We start from the raw sequence: 25,721 nt of genomic DNA, 5'->3' as shown, positions 1-25,721 counted from the left end.
TAACAGCGATGAAATGTAATGAAAAGAAAGCAGTTTTTATTAGACATACCCAAGACAGTTAAAGAAAATATGCTGGATATTGTATATTTTTTAATTAGTCTCATCCAAAACAAAAACGGTTTGAGGCTTTAGCTAATGTTGTCTTGCATCCAATCAATTTGTCAGTTGTCAGATTCGTACATTTTGTTCGGTTGGTTGGTGAACCTTCTCTCTACACACGCAAGTAGACACAGAAACTTGGCGCAGTGCAGTACAAGGTGTCGGAATAGCAGTCTTTCTAAATACCGACCCTTATTGATTCTGTTTGTTAAAATTATAACAAAACAATGGTTTCAAACGAATATTTTAAAAATGGAATGAAGTGCAGCAATCAGTTTTTGTGACACAGAAATACACACAATCAGGTTGAAAAGCAGCTAAAATGATAGTAAAACTTTACATTGGATTTTTTATCTTTTCCTGTTAAGGTTAGATTTAGTCATAGATAAAACAGGTTGCACTAGCTTTCAAAAATAAATTTGATAGAGAAAGGTGCTGTTATGTATCAAATCCTGGAAGCAGAGGAGAGACTCGCAAAAGAGAATGAAAATGCATTGTACAAAGGAAAAACGATCTGCCATAAAGTTTTGTCCAACGACCTGCTGAAACTGCTGGGTAAGTGAATATAGCTTGTTATTTTGTAGGTAAACCACTTGAAAACATGAATGTTTGTAGCTAAATCCAGGAAGATGCAATGTCGGCCTTTTAACCTCCTTATTGTTGTTTTATTTTTGCTTTAACCCTTTTCAAGGAAGTCTTAGTTTTATCAACATACTTTTTGTGAACTAATGTTATAACGCAGAGCAGAGTTTTAAGTCGGGCCGGGTTCGGGCTTGGGCTTGATTCCGGCCTGACTTTACATTCTCGGTCCTGACCTAGTGCCAAACTGCCCTAAAACGCCGTGTTTAAGACCAATTGTCTATTGTGTTTGTTGTCTTGGTGTTTCCTGAGGCTTCAATGTATAGGCTTGACAATCAAACTTTCGGGCCTATACGGGCTTCTCAAAACGATTCGGGTTCGGGCCTTGTTTTCGGCCTGTTAACAACTCTGACTCAGAAACAGCAAGTTTTGACAATGTTACTTTTACATACGCGATGAGGCTCTTGTGCTTTAGATACGAAAAGCAGTGTATTTTACCAAACAAAAAAATCAGTGGACCAAAGTTTGTTTTGTATCTTGCTTAATTTTTAGCATTTTAAAAGTGCTCTTCACGCGGTGTTTGTTGCGTTCGTCTTATAAACACACACAAACGACAAACCTAAAATATGTTCCGCCAGTGGGCGCTCCTATGTCATAATTAAGACGCCTTTTATCTGGCAACGGTATCAAGCAGTAATGAGCAACGCGTTAGCAGAACGCAACAGAAGGACGGCCGATCGAATCGATGAGCTAGTTTCCATTTTATCTCCGATACTTGAGGGCTTTTACTGATGGAATCTTTAATCTGTTGTGAGGTAGTAAGAAATGTATGCAGGCCTTTGATATGGGAAATGCCTGATGTTTTCAATATTATTTGGAGTGTAGATGTATAAAGTTATCAAAATATGTAGAAAACTTTGCACTTTAGTGACACAGTAAAAATGCATTGGAGTTTGTTTCAATAAAGTATTTAGTTTCAGTAATAATTGTAGTAATTCTGTCAACCCAATAATTTTAATAGGACTTAAGCCGTATATGAGCTGCCTCAATTAAGCGAGATATATTTGTAACAATCACCTGAAAAATATCTAAGCAATGCATTCGCAGTAAATGGTTAGATGTTGGTATTCGATACGTATGTAAAATTTTCACGTTAGGTCGACATGTCTATACCATAGCGATTAGGTCGCAGGCAAAACGCTCTTCAACAGATCAATCTTGCATACAGAGCTTCTGTCGTCAGGTATCTGTGTTGAGACGCGTTTGTTAGAGCTAAGTTGCTGACAATATTGAACTTAAGTCACGCAGAACTTATCTATAAGACTTTTCCTTATCTATAAGACTATGACCATAGCAATGTAAGAAATAGTTGTAAATTAGCAGGCCTAACTCTTATGAGAGGATGGCCGAAAGAAGGTACGGAATTGAGCGGGTAACAGATAAAATTATATTATGTATAAAGGTGTTTTAGCAAGAAAATACTGAGGTATACGACTTGTATATCCTATTCACATGATTTAGTTGAACACGTGAGATCAAAGACCCCTGTGAAGCAGATTGGGGTCTACCTCAAGGAAATGCATTTTCTATGTTTAAAACACCGCAGCCGGCATTAGCAGCTTATTCGCCAAATCATTATTTAGACTTCTCGTCGAAATTGCTAGATTGGCCAAAGCCGGGCACCATTTACAGACAAGCATCTGATTAGTTTTATCGGTTTTGCGATTAGGTGCTGCGCTGGGACAGTGGATTGCTTTCATTCGTATTGATCCCGCTTGCTAATGCTAAACCAACCGGCACTCGAAATAATGAGCAGCGTGCCAGGAGAAACAGCTGCAAGCGAATAAACTGCTAGTGGGCCCAGCAAGGGTACGAAACAGATTTTTACTACTCGAGTATTGGGGATTTTAAATAATTTTGAGTCTACCAGGCTTTGTGAGTGTTTGCGAGTTACTGTCCTAAAAGCAGATTTTGAGATGAATAGGCCAATTGTTGTTTTATGTACTGTTTGAAGTTTGTAAAAACGTGATTTTAACAGTTTTATATCCAAGGGTTCGTCTAGTAAACGCCGAGGCTTATTTTTTTGTGTTTGTTACCGACCATCCACTCATTTTGAGTGAGGACTTATTTGGAATTTACAAGAAACGGCAGGACGTAAAAAAACCTATCCGGCAGTCATCGAGCGTTACCTCAAATGGATTTTAGTAGATGGATTTTCGTCGCTACCTGGTACGTACATGTATTTTTAAGTTTCCTTTGACCAAGAAATGACCGAAAGACCTATCCTAGCTATGTTTTTGCATAATTATGCATAATGTTCAAATTTGAGCACCTTGCACACGTTAAAGCTACATTTTTAGGAAGCTTGTTAAAAACGAAACTGCAAGGGCCTTACATGTAGCAAATACGCTTTTTGTAACCATTCCAATATGACAATGTATTCACTCTTATGCACGATCTACCATATTTTTGTTTTTCACCGAGCGATGTGTAGTGTTCCAAGTATTAAAAAAATGTATACTTTTCCTGATAGTACGAGGCCATTTTTTTTTAAACGAAAGTTAACAGTTTCAATCAGTAATTGTTTGCCTCCTTTTGAATTGTTTCGTTGTGCGTATATCGATCTGTTCTTAAAGGCGTTCTGATACATCCAATGTACCGCACAGAACTTCAACGTGTATAGGGTTGATTGGTTTTTCCATTTGTCACAGCATGTCTCACAGGGTCAATCGTGTAGTGATTTGCTAATGGTATCTTCATATAGGGCGAAACGTCGGTGTGGCAAAGTAGGTCATTGATGAGTCCCAAGCGAAAATCGCCGAATAACTCAATTTAATGCACACCGATGTGGTTCAAATTAAAAACACAAGGCATATGCGTTAAAAAGTTGAATCCGATACGAAAATGCCAAAGTGCTGTGTATAATGAATACATTGCGATGTAGACATTTTATCGGGCATTTTTAGCCGTGCAAAGTTTCTCTTTTTAAAATGACTATACTAAACTTAATACGAAAGTTGTTACCACTGATGATACCAATAGAGTATGTTGGAACTCAGACAAAGTTATTTATTTACAAATCACAAATCAAATTCTCAGGTCTTTATGAACAAATTTTGATTACAAAAGTCATGGCGTAGTTTTTCTGCTTCCGTGTCTTGCATTGAAACAAGACTTGACATTGTTCCTAAACACTTGTATTATATTACACACCAAAACATGTTATGGAAGAAATGTATGTGTGAAGTGTACGGTGTTAAAAAAACACACAGAGACAGCAAAAGGTTATGCCAGTATAGCCCTTGTAGTGGATGAACTGTTGAAATACTTCTGCTGATCAAATTGAACTGCCAAACGACTTTCAGGTCTACGTCCTCCAATGGCATTGAGTCGGCACTAATGTGGTGTCAATGTGATTTCCATTCAGTCTGGACGCTTTGCATTTTGCAGTCAACCCTTCATTGTACGCTGCTGTTTGAAACCGGTCTTTTTGTTCTACCCTGAACCTCTAGTACAGTCTTAACTCTCAAACACATGACATGTTTTTGCTTGAAAACTTATGGTAAAATTTAGTAACTTTAGTGTTTTAACGCAAACAACCCGTCAAAAGTAAAATACTTGTTAATAAAAGTATCATGTATTTTTTTAAATATAAAAGCGACAATGTTTTGTAAAACACTTTGGACTATAGCTAAACATGTTTTGATTTCAAACTTAACGTTTAAATAGCTTTGCTGTCAATATCAGTGTAAGCTTTTAACTTTACAGACAACTTGTTTAACAAGGTAGTATATATATTTTTTTTCCTTGCTTTTCATATTATTTATTTCAACAAGATATAATGTGTTTGGCTTTTCAATATCTTCGTTGTGGAGTATCCTTGCTAAAAAAAGTGTTAACAATCCTATTAAACGTGTTAACGCCTTCAACAAATTACCCGACCCGCTTCTGGTCTCACCGAAAATCGATAATTCTAAGCGGATTTGTGGGTCGGTTTTACCGCGCTAGTAATTCCATGCATTCCCTAATTACCAACCTCAGATACGAATCTTTGAAGTGACTGCAACTTGCCCCAATTTTTGCCGATTTCTATCCTGCATTCTGATAACTCCTAAGGATTAGGTTTTGTGTCCTGTTGTTGAACGACTTTATCCGGAAATTATTTTGCTTCAAGTCCTTCAACGGTTGTTGTGACTTGTAGAATATATATGCAATCATATGCTTTATTTATACAGTAGTGAGCTACTGGAAATCTATTAATTGGAGTGTTGGATAATTCAGAGCGTGTATTCGTTAAATGGATACTGTTCGAGTTCAATCCGAGCCATGGGTTAAAAGATGGTAACACTCACATTCTAGCTTATTGAGTTGATGGCTGAATGATTGGTCTTTTCTATTATGTGCTAACTTACATATTACCAGTTAACAATATTTGGAGCCTGGCCTAGCCTTGATTCGCTATTTTTGTTATTTCGTCTTCATAATTCAATTTGAACATTTGTATTTTTGTAGCATCGTAAAGCTGTTTAAAATTGTAGAAAAACTGCAAGAATGTGTTCTTATAGATACTTCGATTGTGTTTTAATCCATACTGCATTCAAAAAACACCATGCATGCACTGTTGAAGAAACTGAAAAAGACCATTTACCCGTTAGGCTTTATTGAAATGTAGAAATCGTAACCCAATCCGCTTGCAGCAACGTTCCATTGATCTAAATTTGGCATCTTAAATCGCAGTTTAAGCGCACTTTGAAAGCTCATCAGCTAAAAGCTTGTCTAATGCAAGATCGGCACGTGGATAGAAAGAGAAGACTTGAAACGTTTGTCTAACCAATGGTTAACAAAAATACTTGAAATAATTTAACTTTATTTAGTTGTTATGTTATCGAAATTCGGTTTGACTGGTTATTATATCGGCATTTCAACTTTTGGAGAAATGCCTTTTTTGTGAGTTGAACATGTATATCAGGGGTGTCCAACACGTGGCAGGCGTGTCAAATGTGGCACGCAGAGCATTTGAATATGGCACTCGAGCTTTTTCCAGCATTCAAATGGTAAACTTTATGATTTCTCACCCAACCAACTTTTGTCTATTTTCTGAGTTTCTCAAACAAGTTTACTTGCATTTGACATAAGATTTTTCCTTGGCGATTCCATCTAAGGTTCTAGACATATTGGCCGAATATTGGGAATTGGCGCGAATCGGTAATAAGTTAGCAAGATTATACAAGCTTCTGTTTCGTCTTGGAAAACGGGGTAAGGGTATCAATAGTAGCCTTCGCGTGAACAGCTGGGCTACACATTGTAATGAAGGTTTGAATGCGTAGGGAAGCGCCCAATAATTGCCCGGTAAAATATCCCGTGTTTACAAAAATATCCAGGGTTGGCACGCGAATATATTTAAAAACCAAAATTGGCACGGCAGTCACCACCATTTTTTAATTGACTATGGGCTTATAGTTATTAAAGCTCCAACTTTGAGCAAATTTATATTACAAAATTAAGCGTGATGTAGATTGTAGAGCATTTGGCGTAATGAAATCTTAGTTGTTGAAACACTGTTAATAAAAATAAAGTAAACGAAACCTTAAATTTTATTTTTATTTTTTTGTCTTTATCAGAAGAGATTTACATATTTTTTCAACCATAAAATAACGCAATGAACGTGGAATTAATAAAGAGCAGCAAATCAGTCTTTTAATTAATTGGAAGTAATTAAACTTAGACACAACGCAAATATGGAGAACCAATTGCTAGGACCCCAAATATGAAATTTTTTCCTCTAAAAAAACAGTACACTTCTACGTTGTGATTGCCTGTTAAGGTGCGTAACGGTTAGGTCAGCCCTGCAGGTGATATCGATCAATGTAAGCAACACTCGAAAACAACAACTGCACATTCCAGTCCTCCGTCACTCTACTGTCGATTAAAATGGCACCTTCTGGTCATTACTACCAAAGCATCTGGCAAACGCATTGTCACCATGCAATGGCATGCATTGAGCAATTGCACAGTCGACCGCTCTTGCCTGTTAAGATTTTCACAACGTTGTCGCAATTTAATACGGTTTCTTTCGAGCAAATATTGCTTTTCCAACGGTGAGATTGTGTCTCGACTAACCCGTATTTGGGCCCTATGTCGTTTTTGAAGGGTTTATTTTTATTTTTTCACGGGGTTCGAACCCAAGACGCTCCCGGGAAAGCATCGCGATCGAGTTTTAAGCTCAGGCGCGTCGGACCATTCGGCCAAGTTTCTGAAGGGTTTAAGCCCGGGACGGTTGTTAGGTGTGGTCGGTATAGAGGCTGTGTGCGGCAGTTTGGTATTTTGTTTGTTTCCGCTAGGTGTCAATAGTGGGTTTCGAATTCTGGCTAATCCATTGCCCCGCTAGCAATTTTGGAAAGAGCGTATGGTTAGAGCTGTGTGGCTTACGTTGTTTTAAAACGGTGGCTTAGAAAACCTTTTTGCTGCACCTCTAAACTTGTAGTGTAAACTCTTTGCTACAGTTGCTCATTGACTTAATTTATGAGATTTTGGCTTTGAGAGATTTTTACCTTTCGTTTCCCATGAATATGCGAACAATCGTATTGACGTACAAAATATTTGAAAGTGAAACAAAAAATGTCAGAATCACACACATCACATTACATTTCAAAGTTGTCCATCTATTTTTACGCCCATATTAAAAATTACCTTAACGTAACATCGTTACACGGTCACAGTTCTAAGGTCCACGCCAACAGTTCGATCGCGTAACCGTAACTACGTCACTAAACGTAATAACGACGTCAGACCCCTGCCTCAATTGTGTTTCTATTGATCGTCTATATTTATTCCTGCGTTCCTTTACTGTAAACTGTCAAACGATTTTGATTTAACTCTGCTAAGCGTTTGTATAACGCAAGTTGATGTTTGATGTCTATGCGAATTGTGGTATGAGTAAAAGCTTCAAGTAGATTCTCACAGGAGAAGATGCGTTGACATGTGTATCAAGCGTTTTTGATGCCAAAAATGTGCGCTAAATCTGTAATATACGTATAGTTTGAACAAAAGTTACTATAAAGTGTACCTAATTTAAAGTATTTGCCAGTTATTCATTACCACCCACCGATATTTTGCGCTAAATCTATACTGTACGGATTGGTTTGAACAAAACTGACCAAAGTGTGCTTAATGCAAAGTTGAAATTCGTATTTGCCTGTAACTCATTACCAGCCACCGTTAAGCTTGCAAACGAAATATGACGCATTGATAAGTCACATATGCATTATCAGCCCAAATATGCGGCCTTGTTAGCAGACCAAGGCACGAAAATGACGTCAAAACTCGCACAAGGCGCCGAGGATTAGATTATTGTTTGGGTTGCGCAATGCTGGAAGGTTGACCCTCAAGTGCACCCGTCTGGCAGTCTCGCAGGCCAAAGCAGGGACGCTTGTTTGTTTTTGTGACTCAGCTTGCTGGCGTTTTAAGGCACTGACGAGTGTTTTGAAAACGGAAACAAAAATACTTGAACATGCATTAACTTTGGCTGCAGTGTTTTCTGACTTTTTAATCTTGAAAATCTATATGGATGTTATCTCGGCACGCGTTTGACCTAAATTGACCCCATTGCGGAACGGAAATAATAATATACAACAAAGCCTTGAGCTAAAAGGGGGTTGTTTGTACAGAGGATATATGGTTTTGAGGGAGAAGGCGCTACCGATTCATAGGTTAAGAGGGAATCCATTTACAACAATGTTATACAGTTGGCTTGGGATAGACGAAATATGAAAGCCCAGAATAATAACGAAGTATTACCGCAAGCATAGTAGAAATGTGCGACAGGAGAACTGATTGAACGAAAGGTCAATCGCAAAAAATGGGTTTTAATGGTAAAGTGGTGCAATGTTTTTGGGTCTAATTGTTAAAACAAGGTGGGCCGGATCCAATTTCGGGCCTGCTTACAAGTCTGTGTTGACAACACTAGGTATCCCCACGCGTTTAGATGGCAAGACTTTGCAGGCTAGCCGTTAAAAATTAAAATTGTCGAGTATCACGCTTAAAGTAACCGGTTTCAAAAGTGTTGAATTTGCGTTTGGTGCTACCATAAACCCATACTTGAATATTAAGTTGACTTCCAGGATAAGGCACTTGCAACAGTAAAAAGCTTTTGGTCAAAGCATATATGTATAGCTAAATTGAAGTGTTTCGCGTAGCGCCTAAGTAGGATTACCCCCAACATACGCTATATACTTGGGCTTTTGTGAATTCTGGACCCTAAAAGCTTAGGGATTTTGGTCTTGTGTTTTCGCGGTCACTCGTATACCTTCTATTTTAGCAGTTTTTTTAATTTTTAAAGAGGTCAAACGCCTTCAATAACAAAAACAAACAATCGAGCACGCATATATATTTTATAGACTACATATGTATATGTAGGTGTATTAAGCATGAAACCAATATGTGCCAAAAACTTTCAAACCTATGCTTTATACAACATTTACAAAAGTCGACAATTATTCCGATAAAGTTAAGCAACAGTTGCTTTTTCGCATTGACTGACGCAAACTTTCGAAATTAGTGAAGCGATCGACAAAGTAAAACGGATTTTAGCCTCTGTTTATAATTCCATTTCCCGTCGAGTTTTGTCATTGTAATACAAAGGCAGCAGACCGTATCCCCTTGTTATCTAAATTTTGACGACCGCAGTTTTACTCTTCATATGAACGATTTAAATAGCATCCTGTCGTTTTATGGGTGCTAGCGGTTTAAAAATTTAAGGAAGATATAAAATGTAATTTTGCGTTTTAAGAACCGCGTAGCTACATTGGCCCTTGTTTGCGTTGAGATCACAACGCAAATTTTGCCACTAATTTAATGGATTTATGCCTATATATTTGCATTTAATTTTAAGATTTTGCCTCGGCAATTCGCACATTCATATATGTATGCAGTATCCAGTCATTTATACCTTACCAATCTGATTCTAATCGTCTTGGCAAAATTTTTATCACATCTATATCAAACACTTTTACACTTTGAGTAATAACCAAATAGCATAGTATTTTACTTTTACTGCTCGTAAAGCCGTTTTTACGAGCATATTGGAACCAGTAAATATCAATATACAGGGGTACCAGCGGAAGGTAATGAAAAATCAATTTTCAGCCTTGTCCATATGGCATATACCGAAGCCAACCCATACGTTGTATCATAAGTGGCTTTAAATCATCAATGGTACGTTTACCGTTTCGGCAACCGACGATCGATCCTACGTATATTGTCACATATTATGACAGATTGTTAAACCGAAACCATTTTCGCAACATTGTGTATCGAACCGTGCTGTAACACGGCCTTGAAATCTTCAAAAACGTGGTACGGTACCATTTAATGCTGTACATGGCCTTGAAAATCGTAGTACGGAATCGTTAAATGCTGTACACGGTAATTGAGAGTCTCTATAACCGACGTATGGTGCCGTTTAATGCTGTACGCGGCCTTAAATATGTTTAAGACGTAGTACGGTATAATCTAAATCCTTACATGGCCTTATGAATCATGTTATGGTAACGTTTAAAGCTGTAGACCGCCTTGAAAATCTTTAAAATCGTAATGTGATACTTTTTAATGCAGAGTAGCACAAGTTTAAAAGCTTGGGGGCTGCAATGGTGGTTAATGAACTTAAACAACAGGTTTATCTACAACACAGTTTATAAACTACGAACTCGTGGTAACTGTTTCGATCAAGGTTAAAAAATACATTAAATTTTGTACCTGTTCAAATTTTTCTGCATAGATGTGTGAAAAAAAATCTGCGGTCTAACACCGCCTGTAATTGTCACTTTAAAGAGTAAAAGTGCGTATTCTGGTGTTTCATTACACACGAAACCAGCAAAAAACATTAAAAATAAACTTTTGACATGCGTTGATGGCATCGCTACATCGAAAACATCACCCTTCCAGCTGTACAGTTGCAATTAAAGTCAAACGTAATTACAGCTTTTAAAGGTTGCACACATAGTTTTATTGCCCACACTAACCAGCCGTTATTGCGGGACAACCAATTAAATCGCAATGAAAATTTGAATTCAATATTATTGCGGTCGCCGAATGCGAAACAATTCACATAACGTTTGGTGTTCAATCGAATGCCCGTTTCCAATCAACAGATCGATTTGGTGTGAAGCACTTCGATTTACCTACACAGGGTTAAGTCCCAAGCAATGCGCTGTCATTCTGGCGGGGACTCGAGCGTGTGCCAGCTGATAAAACGCCAAGGGTTGGTAGGAGACGGAAAGCAGACGTGTTCGCCGGCCAGCGAAGGAGATTAACGCATATAGTGCAAATGGCGACTGTTAATGAACAAGGCAGGTGCAGGCAGTCAATGAGATGTCAGAAATAATAAATAGAGGCATTCGTCTTTTTGTGGATTGTGCATGCTCGCGAGATTGTGACCAGGTAGAATAGCACATGACGTCACATTTTGTATATTCCGCGCCAGTCATGACGTCATTAACACGATTACGAATTCAAATTCAGATTGAGACAAGATAGTGCACAGAAAGGAAGTAGGTCATTAAATGCTTGGTCATTTGAATATTTGATAAGTAATAATCCTTTAGTTTCTTAGCGCCATAAGCGCGAATATCAAACTAAGCGTTGGAAGAGTTAATGTTTGGACAGAAAAATAAATACGCAAACAAAATATTTGCAACTATTTCTTCTTAATCCACTGTAGCGCCGGGCGGGGAGAGAATGTTGACCCTCCGGCGTTGGCTCACGCCATTGCTTTATCGATCGCGCCTTTTTAGCTAACTGCATTTCCTCAGCGATTGATTCTAGCTTCCAATCTGATTCTACAGTGTTTGTGTGGTGGCACTGCATGGGGTAAGGTATAGTGACTGATCGCCCAGTATCTAGTAGTGTATAAGCCGCATCTGAGATGACATTGCTGGATGTATAGAAAGAGTGAAGCTGCGGATTTAACTGGGTAGCATTTTCTCGGCAAAATCTTGTTGACTCTTTGGGCGATATCATGTCTGTAAGATTCCGTCCACGGCCGCTAGGCAGAAGAAGATCATCTTTCTCCCAGGAACGTAAGTGTATTTTTGTTCTATGTTAACGCCGGGGACAACTTTATAATGGTTGTTTTGCCTTTTAAAATGCATTTGTTGGGTGGGCATGGCAAGAAAAGACTTGATCAAAAGTGATTAAAATTTGACAGGCACATTAGAGATTGAGCAGTACACGGACAAATTAATGCATAGTTAACCGTTGCAAACACTGTATACAACAAGCACAATTTTATTCTTTATACCAGCTGGTTGTATAATGATGATATGTGTAAGAAGTTAGCTGGTATCCACAAGAAAAGGCTGCCAAAAGGCAATATGTTCAAATTTGGCATTTTGTTGGGAATTGTCTTAGAAATCGGCCGCTGTGGGCTGTCATAGGGTGGTTTAGATTAAGGTCACTGTTGTTTAAGTTGAATGGTCAGAGTGAATGTTTTTTGGAATTGGATCTAACTTAAATGTGCAGTTGCGCAGTTCCAGTTTCTAAAGCGATAACGTTTGACTGAATACTCTTGAGACGTGGCAAGAGTACTGCCGATTTCATTTGCTTCAACGTATTGATTTATTACTCCGCTATTGATGCACTCTAGTGAAAATATTTTTATTACCCTCTGCGTATCTACCTGTTCAAAAAAGAAAACAATTTGAGTTGTATCGAAGGTTTAAAACTCTTTTAACCGATCCAAGCACATGATTAAACGAAACATGTAAATAAATTTAATATGGTTAGCGCAATGGCGTGAATCTTTATAAATATAATATTTACAAACAAATACAATGTTCAATATAATAAAAAATATAGTTATACACACATGTACATAATTAGGATTTGATACGTTTGCTTTCGTAGTTTTTAGTCCCAATGGATTATCAAACATCATAATTTTGCAGTTTGATTTTTCTGCTATATTTACAATGGTGCCAGTGAATGAAATTTTACTAATTACAACTTGATTCATTTACCGGTGCAAACGTATAGTTCTTTTAGGACAGCGAGAAACTTGTTAATGTATCTTAAATGCAAGTTCGTTTTTTGGAGTTTGGTGTTCAAAAGGGCAATATTTGCTTAGCGTTCGTGCATTGGAACCTTGGGATAGGTACAGAACGTTATTTAATTAGCTAAGTGCCTTGATCTGGTCTAATGGCTTAACGGGCCAATGCAGATCGATATTAATCGAGAGAAATCGCCCACAATCTCCCATGTGTGGATTGTGCATTGCCGTTATTTTGTATGTTATATATTCTATAGAAATACTTGAACAGACTGATGCTGCCAACTTACATCAAAGATTATTTTATAAAGGGCACGTGACCGCAGGTGGTCTCAAAACGTCAGAACTTTGTATGTAATGTTTCTTGAAATCAAAGATATCATTGTGATAAAATCCGTTTTTGTTGGTTTTAAACGGGGTCCACTCATGTAGTCGTTGGTCCCGAATTGATAGCCCATATTCTGTAAGAGTTTTTGCATGTTCTTCGAAATCATCTAATACTTACAAATTTATATTTGAATACCGCGCAAATCGTGTGAATAGGTTTAAAATGAGACGGCAAAACATGAGTTTCATATTTTTGGTTTGGAAAACTACAAATGTTATTAGCGTGGAGCATCTCATAAGTGACAACCAGCCATTATACCTGCTAGTATTTGCAGCAGCTGTGTCAGGTGCAGGATGAAAAACGAGCAGGTGCGTTCCAAGCGGCGGCAATTAAACAGTGACCCCTGTACTGAATATTAATGAGGGCCTGGATTCAGCTCTTCCAGTCAGCTGGCATTCTACCTGCGGTTTTAACAGACATTTGGCTATCCCCCTTTTTCGTAATTTCCTGTATCGTTTCATGAGCCGGCGTGCACTGGGGAACAATTCAAATCGTTTTTGCGCAATCACTGCTCTAGGACCACTGTGTAATGATGATCTAACGCAGGGGTGGGCAACCTTTGTCACCGTGGGGCCAAATACAATTGCGATGATTAGATCGCGGGCCGCACCTTTATATAACACAAGGTGATCTTACTTCGCTGCATACAAAAAATGCCTTAATACAAGTAAAATTCGCATTTGATTCTAGCAGCATACTGTCAGGTCGCAGAAAAATAGCACCGGGCGCACTAATCTGCTCAAAAAAATATAATAATTGGACTCGTTTGCCAGTACATTTGAAATCCAAGTGTCTCTGCGGGCTGCACAACTTTAATCAAAGGGCCGCAGGTTGCCCACCCCTGATCTAACGTATATCTAGATTATATAGCAGACCGCGCAGTGATAAATAACACATTCAAAATGACGGCTATTTACGATTCGTCAAGGTGTAAATTTACTGGTGAATTATGTCTCAAACATTGTTTTTGATTTCTGTTTGAATGTGTAAAACTAAGAACATCACCAAAACCACGTTGAAATTAGGTGCGCGTGTTTAGGCATGGATGATTAATCACGATCCATAAAATTCGAACTTTTTGCAGCCAGTTCGGTGATTGTTTTGTACCACTTAGTTGCCATGTTACTTTCACCAAGCGAAGGTACCTTAACACAACATTCGCTGCTCACATCACCACTTAAATACAACATCATGCCTTGATATCCAAATTAACATTGTCAAGCTTTTCCACATTAAAATTGCTGAGGGTTTGATTTGATTTCTACTTCTTACTAAAGCTGGTGTAAGTTTTGGTCGCTGAAAAATTAAGTTAAATCAATCAAGCCTTGCAACTCCCGCGCCGTCAGCTATCGATTTTTCCCTTCACGTCGATTGTGAAGTGAGAAAAGACGTTTGCTATCTCCGGTGTGAACAATGTAGGAGAACGATTGCTTAATTTTTATTGTTCGCATTCAAAAGGCCGGGTCAAACTATTTGCTTGCACCGTAGTTTATCAATGTTTAAAATTTGCTGGTGCACGACTAGAGATTTTATTGCATTTTTTTAAATCTAAAGCTTGTCATTGTTTTTAAAAAACAAAAAAAAATTGTAAATGCATCATCCAGTTAACAGCTTTTTTTCAACATTACCTTAAGATAACAGTTTAGTTGCAAGGTTTTCCAAAAAAAGCTCAAATCTCACATCTGATGAAACAGTATTTCCAGGGGCTTTGGGAGTCTTTGATAACCCATGAACACAAACTTTTTGCGAGCTGATATGTCGAATTTTTGTTGCTTTGCATCATAACGCTGTTACGCAAGTCTCTTGTGGGTTTGTTTCTTACGTCATAATCGATTATTACTGTGACATGACAAGGGTGCTGCAAGACAATTTTAGTAGGTCACAAAAAGGTTGTTTTTTAACAAGAAAACGAGTTTCGCGCCACGCTTTAGGCACGTTATGCAACCTTTTGCACAACAATCCGCGTGATGGCACTAAAGAGTGTAACAAATGGTTTGATTGACGTAAGAGACACGTGACTTCCAACAGCTTTTTCCATAATCGATTCAATAAATTTTACTGTTGCGATTGGTATTTTCTAAATATGTTTTGCTTTTGAAATGCAAGTCAAGAGACCTTGACTAGTTATATGGAATGCTACGGTTGTTTGTAACTTGGTATCCTTTAATTTTTGCAGTTGGTGTAATCCATGCCAAATCAAGTACTGCCAGAATTGACTAGTTTTTGAGTTTTGTTCGGTGATTTTTAGTGTACCAAGCAATCAGTAGCAAATGCACTGCAGAAAAACACTCTAAAACCCTGGCAAAACTCCCGTAAGGTTTGCAGGCGCAAATTGAACGTACAACATTCAATACTAAATGTGTGTGCATTTCGGAACTGGTATTGTGCTCATCGACAACAGGTGGCATTGTATCCTAAACAAGTCGAGTGGCTGAACCTTGTTGCGCTCGCCTGTCGCGGCGGTCACGCTTGAATGCACATGTCACGCGCCGCCGGCGCTGGAGAGGTGCGCGAGCGGTGATGTGATTTTGTCGCTTCGTGCTTTATGCCTGAAACCGCCTTGTCCGTGCGAAGTGTGGTAAAGACTCCGTGGCCGTACTAACGTGTCTCTGGCGCCCGACTTGCAGACGGAAGAGCAAGTAGATTAACTTAGTGAAACAGTTTATGCGAGGTAGTCTCTTGGGGGCAGATCAGACTATCCTCATTTTTTTGGCTAAACTTACTTTACTTTCAGTCGTGCGAGCGCAGGGTTAGATACCAGTACAGCTGATGTACATAACAAGAAGTTGCCGTCCTTTCCAATGCCTGGTGTGCAGGTGGGTTCAGATTTAAAAGTATTGCATATGTGAACGGCCAAGACGGCATTTCAAGTGATTTTAGTCCATCAAAATACACAATAGCTTCCGATAAGATAAGAACAACGAAAATCACTCATAATCGAGGCACAAAGGTCGTGTTTTTAAAGTTGCAAGCGAGTTGTCGCCTTGTTTAAGTTAACGATATAGTACATTGAAAGGTATGATAAAACTTATTGGAAAATTCTGTGCTTTGCAAACAGGGTTTTAGATTTAGTGTTATACTGTACAGTAATCCAGTTGATTTGGGAGATGCGTTTGTTTTGATAAGAAATCCCGCGAATTTCGTCCGGTTTTCGTTTTTGTGTCGCTCGCTGCGGTCATAATCGATTGAGCGTAAGCACTGTGGAATGCAGGCCAACAAGGAACCGTTTTGCACTTCACAATGTGTTTATCTCACCCAAATCTTGTTGTATGTGTAAAACGCCCTAATACCCGATGCTAAGTTTGATACCACTATCCTGGCTTAAAACCCGGTATATTGCTTGGAACGCATTGTGAAGTCGATTCTGTTCTCTGCTGCGCCAATCGAAACATTTAGTTTAAATCGATTTTAAGAATCGATGCCAATGCATGGCAAACGCACAGCAAAGGCCCGAATAAAGTCGCCTTAAACTTAACTTTAGCTCGTATCTCAGGATTAGGGCATACGCACAGGTTACGTAACTGCAAAATCGGCTGCTTTGACCTGTTTTCTGTAATTTGCTTGCCAATTGTTGTCTTATTGGTCTTATGAAGTTACATTTCAACGCTGTACACAAATCTATTTGTAAGGCATTTGACATACATATTTGTAAACAGATCTGTTTGTGAGGCTTTGAAATCGGTACAATTGGGGGCCAAAGTAGACGAAAAAATTGACATAGTTTATTCTGAAAAGTTTGGACAAATCCTTCTGTCATTATCAGGGATAAGGCATATGTGGTATTGTAGATTCGCCGCAAGTATTATAAGCATGTTTGGCATTTTGCACAATGTCCACAAGCGTTGTCTCTTCATAGACGTGCAGCTTTATATAAGCAGTTGTATTGTTTCAAATTCTGTTCAATTCCGTGACTGTTATCCTATGTCGAAAGTACTTTACCAGCGTATAAGCTAAAGTCGCTCGCAGGAGCAAGAAAAGGTAACCGTCGGTGAAATGAGGCCACAGACCATTGACGTCCAAAGCACGGTGATTAGGAGACAGTAGACAGCGTGTCGTGTCTTGTATTTCAGCAATTATCAATGCCACAATCGAATTGCCATTGAGTTTAACAATACCACCACATACCTGCTTCGAAACATAATATTCAAAAGCTATGACGGTTGTGTAACGTCACTGAAACTTGATTATGTCCCATTTACGTAACCCCGGAAATGGAATGGGTATTATATCACAACACTATTTTTTGCACACTGTGGCAAACTGAGTATAAAAAAGGAACAGTACTTTATCTTTAAAGCGTTTGTGGAGATTTATCTCTGCAATTATATATGTAAAGATTTAGGTTAGGTCTTTTTCTTTAGTTTTAGACAACTTCAAGAGTTTCAAGACACCACAAACAATTTTGCTTTGGTGGTAGTTAGTGGTTTTGTTAATCACGAGCTATGTTGGTCTGATTTCGACGCGCAATACCCACATAATTGTAACCTTGCGCAGACTTTTACGACCGCTAGTTTGACCTGAAGCAAAATACAAAACATTGCAAACAATACAGATTAAGTTCCACTCGATAATCGTAACGTTAAGTTCGCAAACTGTGTAGAAAAGATTTCTTAGAATTTTATCCATATTTCTCTATGTCGAGTTGTGATACGTCTGTGTTCTTCAGACAAGAACACATGATATCACCAAAAACTGGAGGTAAAGTATTACTTATCGTGTTATTTTTGGCACATCAGAATTGTGGTATGTTTCAAAACGATCTGTAATGTGTTGTTACCGGACAAAGATGGTTTCATGTTTCAGAGGTGCCCGGGGCATAGCGCTGTGACACTTAAAACGTCAAGACTTAACACTCGATAAAAGTTCGTAGTGGTTCGGATTTTGACGATCTGACCACGTTTTGAAACCTATTGTGGATTTACGTAATGTGGTTTGGCACATTTGCATATCAAAATGACCCTTTGAGCCCTTTTTGGTGAATCCTGTGCTTAGTAGATTTTTCTTCGCCAACTCTATGACTCTAACATCACTGTTTTGGTTCAAAAGTTAGATTTGAAGTCAAAAAATATGTCAATGTAGACTTTTGCATAATTTTGATGAGACAAACTTGGTTTTACTTAACGTTGATACTTACTACCGCCGTAAACTGTAAAAACAATAATGACGATATCCAATTTACTTGTGTTTTATTGTAAGTTTTGCTAATTTAATTTTTGTGGTTTCAATGTGAGCGTTGCTAATTGAATTATTTTGGGTGTTTTGTTTCATAATTTGTTTTACTTTCATAATTTTTAAACTACAACAAAAATGCAATGCTGCCTAATAGTAGGAAGCCACAATTCTTTCAACTTAGATTAGTGCTTAAAACTATTCGTAAATTGCCCCTCATTGTTACCAACTGCTGTCATCGAAGCAAATGATTTGATTCGGCCTCCGCAAAGGCAACAAAAACCACTTTGCAACCGTTGTCTTTGCTAAGTGAGAAAAGCAAGTTGCTCATGTGTGTGTAGGCTGCACCGTAAATGTTAATCTGTTGTTATTTGAAGTACAAGAAAAAGTTTCTATCGTTTGTAATGTGGTAATTTGTATGTTGTGATTCAGGTTGAGATATGACCGTATCGAAACACTTTTCGTTTTTGTGCCTTTGTTGACTATGGGTGGTCGTTATGTAAAAAGTATTTGATCAGTGGTTCTATTATGTTGCCTAAAATCACATTGTCAGTTAACTTACGTTAGTCAACGTAATATATTCCAGAAATATAGTGTTGATGCCAGGCATATTTAATCAACTTTAAAGTTAAAAAATAAAAGTACGATTTGTTGGGTAGTATGCCCATTTCCCTGATGAAAACGCCCCGATGACACGTCGAAACGTCGGATGAGTTACTTATAATTGTCGGTTGCCAAAATGTTAAGTTTTGTAATATATTCCAAGATGTTGTATAAAGTGATCTTTAATGTGCAAATCTTTGAACCCTTGTTTATTATCACGGCTGTACATTCGTTACGGCGTAGTCGAACAGTCTCCATAAGTTCATGAACTACGACCACCAAGCAGATGCCGTTTGTTACTTCCTTCTGCCGGTCGCACGCAATAGCATCCGCGCCTCTAATTAAACTCCAATGAGATCAATTATAGATGCAATGCGGACTAGAGCTCCTTTCTAAGCCATTTCGTATTGAATGCCTGATTCGTAGGGTTTTGAAATACTGGGCAAATAGGAAATGTACACAGAAGGCAACCCTGTATTCTGATACATTGTTTGTATAGTGTTGATCATTGTGTTGCCTTTATCAAGGTATTAAATGTGTAAAATGATTTATAAATGTAAACAGTACGACATGGGTGTAAATTGTCAACATATTCCGGAAATTAGGTCTTGTAAAGTAAATGTAAGCTATGTTGTATTGCTTTCGTGTAGCTTGGGCTGTTGGTTGAAAAATATCGGTTACAACTGTGCTTGTTTGCATAAAAATGTGATCGTATTTAACTCTATCCAGTCGTATTAATGTCACTCCATAATTCATGCATCTGTCAGCAGGTCTGGGGGTCAGACCATTACTGCACAGTTTTCCATTTAATAACCGCAGAACTGGGACAAAACTGTAATATGTGTGCCTTTGAAAACATCTAAGTCTGATTTGTCAAAACACATATATCTTCTCCAACTATTTTTGTTGAATTATATAAAATCAAAACCAACAAAACAATCAATAATCCATTATTACTCTTTCAGCAGTTTTATTAATAATATAATTGACGTTTCGGCGTCCCATACAAGACGCCTTCATCAGGACAACGGCATATCTTGCAAGACAAACAATCAATTACTAGATTTAAAACAGTTTTTATTAGAAGCGTTTTTTTTTCACGATTTGAAATAACACCAAACCGCGGCAAATGTATTTGAAACAATGTTTTCTAAAGACGATTTTCACTGATGGTCACCGTACTGCCACCACCACCTACATAATCCGTCACGGCAAAAGATAATAAGGCTTAGGCCTGAACTTTGTGGGGCCTTTGATCTGACAACGTGTGAAAATTGTTGACCATGCAAATCTAACGCTTCGACAGTCAACTGTAATTACTGTAGAATTTGACCAGAAGCCTTGGAGTGGAAACGACGTTCGTGCTGAAGAAGTACTATAGGGCATCTTATATGAAAGGGTTTTTGATCTTAGAGGCTGATAATGGTCTTTGTTGACTCGGCATAAGTCCGACTTCAAAAGGTGATCAACACTTTAAATGTTATTTTAAAAGGACGCTGAGCCAATAATAATGGTCAAAGCACAGTAATGAATTTTTAAAAAATATCCTACTAATCAATGTTTTTTCTTAGTCATAATTTATCATTATTTTGCATGTATTTGTATGAATTTGTAACCCACTTCTAGAGGATAGAATACATTTATTTTATTTTATTTCATTGTAAAACAAATGTTTGACCAATATTTTAAACCCTACTTGAAAGCAAAAATGCTTTATGATGACAAAGCAAGGCAAGCATATAACGAGCATTACTTTGCCTTGAATTGCGAAACAGCTACATTTGCCACAGCCGGCATTCTAAGAATTACGTAATGTGTTGTTATGCCAAACAGCTTATTGGGTTTCCACTATAACAAGTCGGACAGGGGCGGGCTCTTTCTCTTCATTATGTGACGATCAACATGTTGGAAAAGTTTTCGAAATATTTTTACCTTTAAAACTTACTATATAAGATCGTCTAAAAAGAAATAAAGATGGTAATCATTCAGAGAGATTTGAAATGACTCAAAACCTGTTCCTTACATTTTACCCTAAAGGTAACCGTTTTAATTCCGCAAAATCAATTCTATTTCAATGAGAAGTTTGAGTGATAGTTAATTGTTAGCTGATAATGATAAGTGACAGGAGCAATGGTTTATCATTTTTTGAACCATATTGACTCAATAATTGCACAAAAAACACCAACCCACAGTAAGTAGTGTCAATTTCCGTGAAAATTACTGCGAAGTAAATAGAAAGGTAAAAAGTATGGCTTGTTTGACTGTCAAAGCGGATATGTTACAAAAAAACTTGTTGGTTATTCAAAGTCGGACCTTTGGCACAAAATCATTCTGCCCCCTAACAAAAAATCGTGTAATCCGATTATGTGATACCGTATATCATGTCTTGTATTCGCTTGTTAAACTGCCAAAGACCTTTGTTGTGTCCTGTGGGCGAATTACACACCTATGTAGTTTTGCATCTGTTTGCCGAGAGGTCAAGTCTTAAGCGTTGTAGTTTCCTGTGATTGGAAGAAACCAGACGATCCTGTGGTACTCAATACCATAAAAAGTTTTTTTTATCGATACTGCACCCCGCAATTACGTGTCTTATCGTGTAATATCGTGTAAAAAAACAACCATTATAGGTCTGTTTTGTTGCATAAAACTCTTGTGTGCTGATTGTGCCTACATTGATGCAAAAGTGTGACATAGCTATATGTTATCAAAGTTAATTACAAACGTTACTTGGCATAAAAGAGAGGATGATGGGCAATGAAGGTATTTGGTCACTGATTTTCTGAGTCACAAAGACAAAGCTTTTGTGAAATTTGTATAAGGTGGCACGTTTTGTGTGGCAATTTTGTTTTACATTGGATATGTAGAAAATGTACTGCAGCTAGCCAGCATTCGTGCAAAATAGCAGTTTTCAAATAGTGGTCCATGATGACTTTTTGGGTGGTCTCCAGGACTTCCACTATATTTGGTGATAAACTGGAAATAGTTGATATTCAGTTCAATTTGAGTCTAAATAATCGGACATATCACTTTTAGTTTTTCACTTTGGACGAAACTTATTTCAAACCACAATGCTTATTATGCCAACTCCAAAAGGTGGTCAAAGATGTTTTTGATGGCACTTGTAGTCCAACTCTTAAACGAGTTAAGACCTATGATGTGTAGCATATGTGTGGTCGACATCATAAGGCATTCCCAAACTGTAGTAATCACTTGTATGATTTGTTTGTTCCCGCTACTATGGGACACAACAGAATTGGCACGTGTCAGGTGGAATGCGCGTAGGTGTTGTGGAGCTATTGTTACGTCTAAGCCTATGCGTCCTAAACCGTCACGTTCGGTGAGTTTGTCGAAATAGGAAATTTCTTCCCAAACCGTATATGAACAGTAGCGACACAACGAGGTGTGACGGTGTTTCCACTTTTTGAAACTTCGCACGCTTTATTAAACTAGTGGTTTCTGATGGAACCCTTGAAGAAATACAAAGAATGGGAAAACGTAATTGGGATTTTAGCGAGCTTTTGGAATAATAGAGAAGAGGTTTAAGTGTTTAATAATATTTTGAAGTAGGGATTCACGGAAGTTTCGGTTTTGCCCAAACATCTCGGCTCAATATACTGTCTTCAAGAAGTTTTCTTTTTTAAGTGTATAAATTTAACGACTAAACTTTTCGTGTCAATAATTTATATTGGCGAATTGTTGCATCTAGGATAGACGAGTCACGTTGTTTGCACAATTTTAGGTGCTTTGTTCAGTTAATCGTATTGTAAAAGTTGTTTTGGATTGTCATAATTAAGTTCACCTGCACCAACAACGTAAGGTACAGTTTAAAGCATTCTTTAGAAAGGGAATTTTAGGTTCGGGTTGTTGAATATTCGATTTCACTTCATCACTAGATTACTGGGTTAAAGAATATGTGACTTTTGTGGTTAAATTTATATGATTAGAGTTTTTAGCAAGATGTCATGTATGTATGAGTCGGTTCATTGTGTGGAAATTTAAAAATCTTAAAAACAATCTTCTATCATTAGACAAAAGAAAGAATTGAGTACGTTATGTAAGAAACAACATATAAAGAGTAAATAAAATAAATGTGTAATACATTCGCATTGTTCACCCTAACTAAGCTTAGTTGTCGGGCCTGTTCATTATACACCACACCTATACAGAGCGCTCGCATCGCGTCACAGCCGACGACCTCGGCACGTGTGCAATGATGACGTCACACAGTTCGGCGCGCTAAGTAGGCCCTCCCGCGGGAGTGGAAGGGGGACGAGCCGATCTCACCATTGCCCTCATACTGTTGCGCAGGACTGAAGAATGATCGACCGTCGGTGCGAGATCGAGACTTGGCCCAGCGCGGACGACAAACACGAATACCCAGGAGCAGCAGCAGACCTTGGGAGGAAGCACAGTACCAGTGCCCGTCGACTATACGTGAAGAAAGCGGACCTGAATCAGAGCAGCAGCTGCTGGACACTTCGACAGGGTTGCTTAGAAGTCAGAAGCCTTGCAACGGACAACCATACGTCGCCCAGGTTCAAAAACCTAGCCCACAGGAACCAGTAGTAAGCGTTCCGTCGGCCGGAAGCGCGCCAGCAGCGACCGCTGGAGCCGGAAGCGGAGGTGGGCCGGCGTTTGGTAACGTTGATTGGTCTAAAGTGGTCCAGGCCGCACAGCAACAGTATAAAATCATGCACGGTACGACAAGAAAACGAAAGCCCGCGCAGGACCTGGGCAAGACCGAGTCGTCGCTTCTTTGTTTGTCACTAAAGAATCCTTTCCGACGAGCTTGCATCAAAATTGTGGAATGGAGGTAAATGATTGATTTTTTGTTAACTTTGAACATGGCTTTCAGTAATCTTATAGCAGTTTGTAATAGCTAATGGAATAATGGTCGTGTGGGTTTTCTTTATTCGTGAAGTAAGAATCAATACTGAATAACATCCTAACCAAAAGCTGATTTCTTTTACAAAATGGTAAAAAATCCTAACTATCTAATATGCAGTAACAATAAACTCGTAGTAATTTTGGATTTAAACTCTTAACAGAATGGTTTTATAGGCAAAAAGGGCATTTTGTGTCTTCCTTATATTGCTTTGTATACATTGGGAATAATGAGAGTTTTAACTTGTAATTACTATAAAAGTGTTTCCATCTGAAAAGACACAAAAGTACAATATGAACCTTAAGCCCATACTTTCGAAGCCTCCTTAATACATGAGCGCCTTATTCCTTCGATTGCGTGTAAGAGGTATACTGGTTTTATTTCAATGACCACAATCGTTTCGGAGTTAGCTTGGTGCGTTGACGGCGCCAGCAAGGCACAACAGCTGTTTGAGCAGCGCTGATGGCAGACACTCTCACTGTTCAGGAGCCGAGCGAGCAAATATTTTTAAGCTCGTCGCTTGGGATTTACTGTGTTACACATTCGCTCGGCTATGACGCACTTAGTTGACTCCGCTTAAACGGGCAATGCATTGACGGAGTCGGCAAAGGTGCGCTGATCAACTTTTCGCGCTTTCATACATTGATAAAACCGACAAAGGTACGCTAACGTACTGTTCTTACATTTGTGCATTCACAACGCCAACAGAAGTTGTGCGAAAACCTTTTTTGAAGTTGATACATTTACGGAGGCGACACAGAGTTGGTAGCAACTTTTTGTGTACACGCTAACGGAGCACACACAAAAAACAAAGCTTCTCACATTAACGCTCAAACGGAAAGGGGTTATTTTCGTTTTCCGAATTTGGTGTACCAAGTTTGGGGCGTTACCCTTCTTATAATATAGTATAATCTTCTTGGCGACGTATTGGAACTGTTGGCAACTGTAAGTAACTTCTCTAGCCTTAAATAACCAATAAAGTTCGATAAAGAAATTAAAGTTCGATTTACCACTGAAAAAAGATTTTACGGCTATTAAACACATTCCCTTAAAGAATCTAAACATGTGTGCATTTGAATGTCAGTTGCCCTTGTCAACTCGTTCTGAAAAATACGCTTAAAACATGTGAACTTAAAACCACACAAGGTGTTGAAAGACGAGGCAAAAATTCTGGGGTATTGCGTTTTGGTCAAATTGTGAACTTGTCGTCACGCATATTTGACTTCTTTTGTCAACCCCGCCTTGGTTCCTCCTAGCAGGTTCCAAAACCAACTTCAAATTGTAATTGCCGTTGATATTTTCTGCTCCTTGTGCCGAGTTTAAACCCGAAAATGCACGGGGATTTAATTTGTAAAGTGTATTTTCTTAACACAGGATAGTAAAAGTGTGAAAATCAGACGCGTTTCACCAATACAAAACAAAACGATCATATAAACTCGAAGTAAGACAAGATGGATTATTAATCACCAGTTTTGCATCAGCTTTTGTTATTAGTGTAAGAAACCCAATATTGGTTACATATCATATTTATCATGTGTTTTCGCAACACAAAAGGTTCCTTGGCATTCTATGGCATTTATTGTCAACTCCAACAAAAATACTTACAATATTTTAATGCTTTCAACTTCAGAATTTTGTACCCAGATGTGTCCTAATTAGGCCTAAAAGCTTAATTTGATTTGGCGAACTAATTTTGCGTACCCACATGAAAGTCCGATGCCAATCCCACTTTCTAACATACTAAACCCGACTCGAAATGCCGACCCGACTTGTAACTCCGCTTCAAAGTCAGGTCTTCAATAGTTATTCATAGTTTGCAAAACAGCTAGACGTTGCGTGTTGCTGATATTGTTCAAAACCCTGAGTCCTAACTAGTAATTGCCAGCTTTGCATTTGGATACACTAGGGACGTTGGGCTACTTTGATAACTGGTTTAGGCAAACGTAGTTCAAACT

The 25,721-nt window shown here is 38.3% G+C and overlaps 1 protein-coding gene across 6 annotated transcripts in view; it reads left to right on the top strand.

Annotated features, from left to right (window-relative positions):
* Positions 1–469: 469 nt before the first annotated feature.
* The window catches only part of LOC145212107 (voltage-dependent L-type calcium channel subunit alpha-1D-like), a 64,128-nt gene continuing 38,876 nt past the window's right edge, over positions 470–25,721 (top strand). For 4 of the 6 annotated variants that reach the window (XM_080080138.1, XM_080080140.1, XM_080080136.1 and 1 more), the window contains exons 1-2: positions 470–654; positions 23,190–23,694. In XM_080080138.1, coding sequence (XP_079936264.1) covers positions 540–654; positions 23,190–23,694 — 620 coding nt within the window. In that variant the 5' untranslated portion in view covers positions 470–539. Of the gene's footprint in view, positions 655–2,798; positions 2,908–11,527; positions 11,754–23,189; positions 23,695–25,721 lie in introns of those variants that run through there. The other 2 variants (XM_080080141.1, XM_080080139.1) reach the window with 2 other exon arrangements.

The sequence above is a fragment of the Phallusia mammillata genome, chromosome 2 (genome assembly GCF_965637545.1).
Source record: "Phallusia mammillata chromosome 2, kaPhaMamm4.hap1.1, whole genome shotgun sequence".
In the NCBI taxonomy this organism is placed as follows: Eukaryota; Metazoa; Chordata; class Ascidiacea; order Phlebobranchia; family Ascidiidae; genus Phallusia; species Phallusia mammillata.
This window is presented reverse-complemented; position numbering and strand designations above follow the sequence as displayed.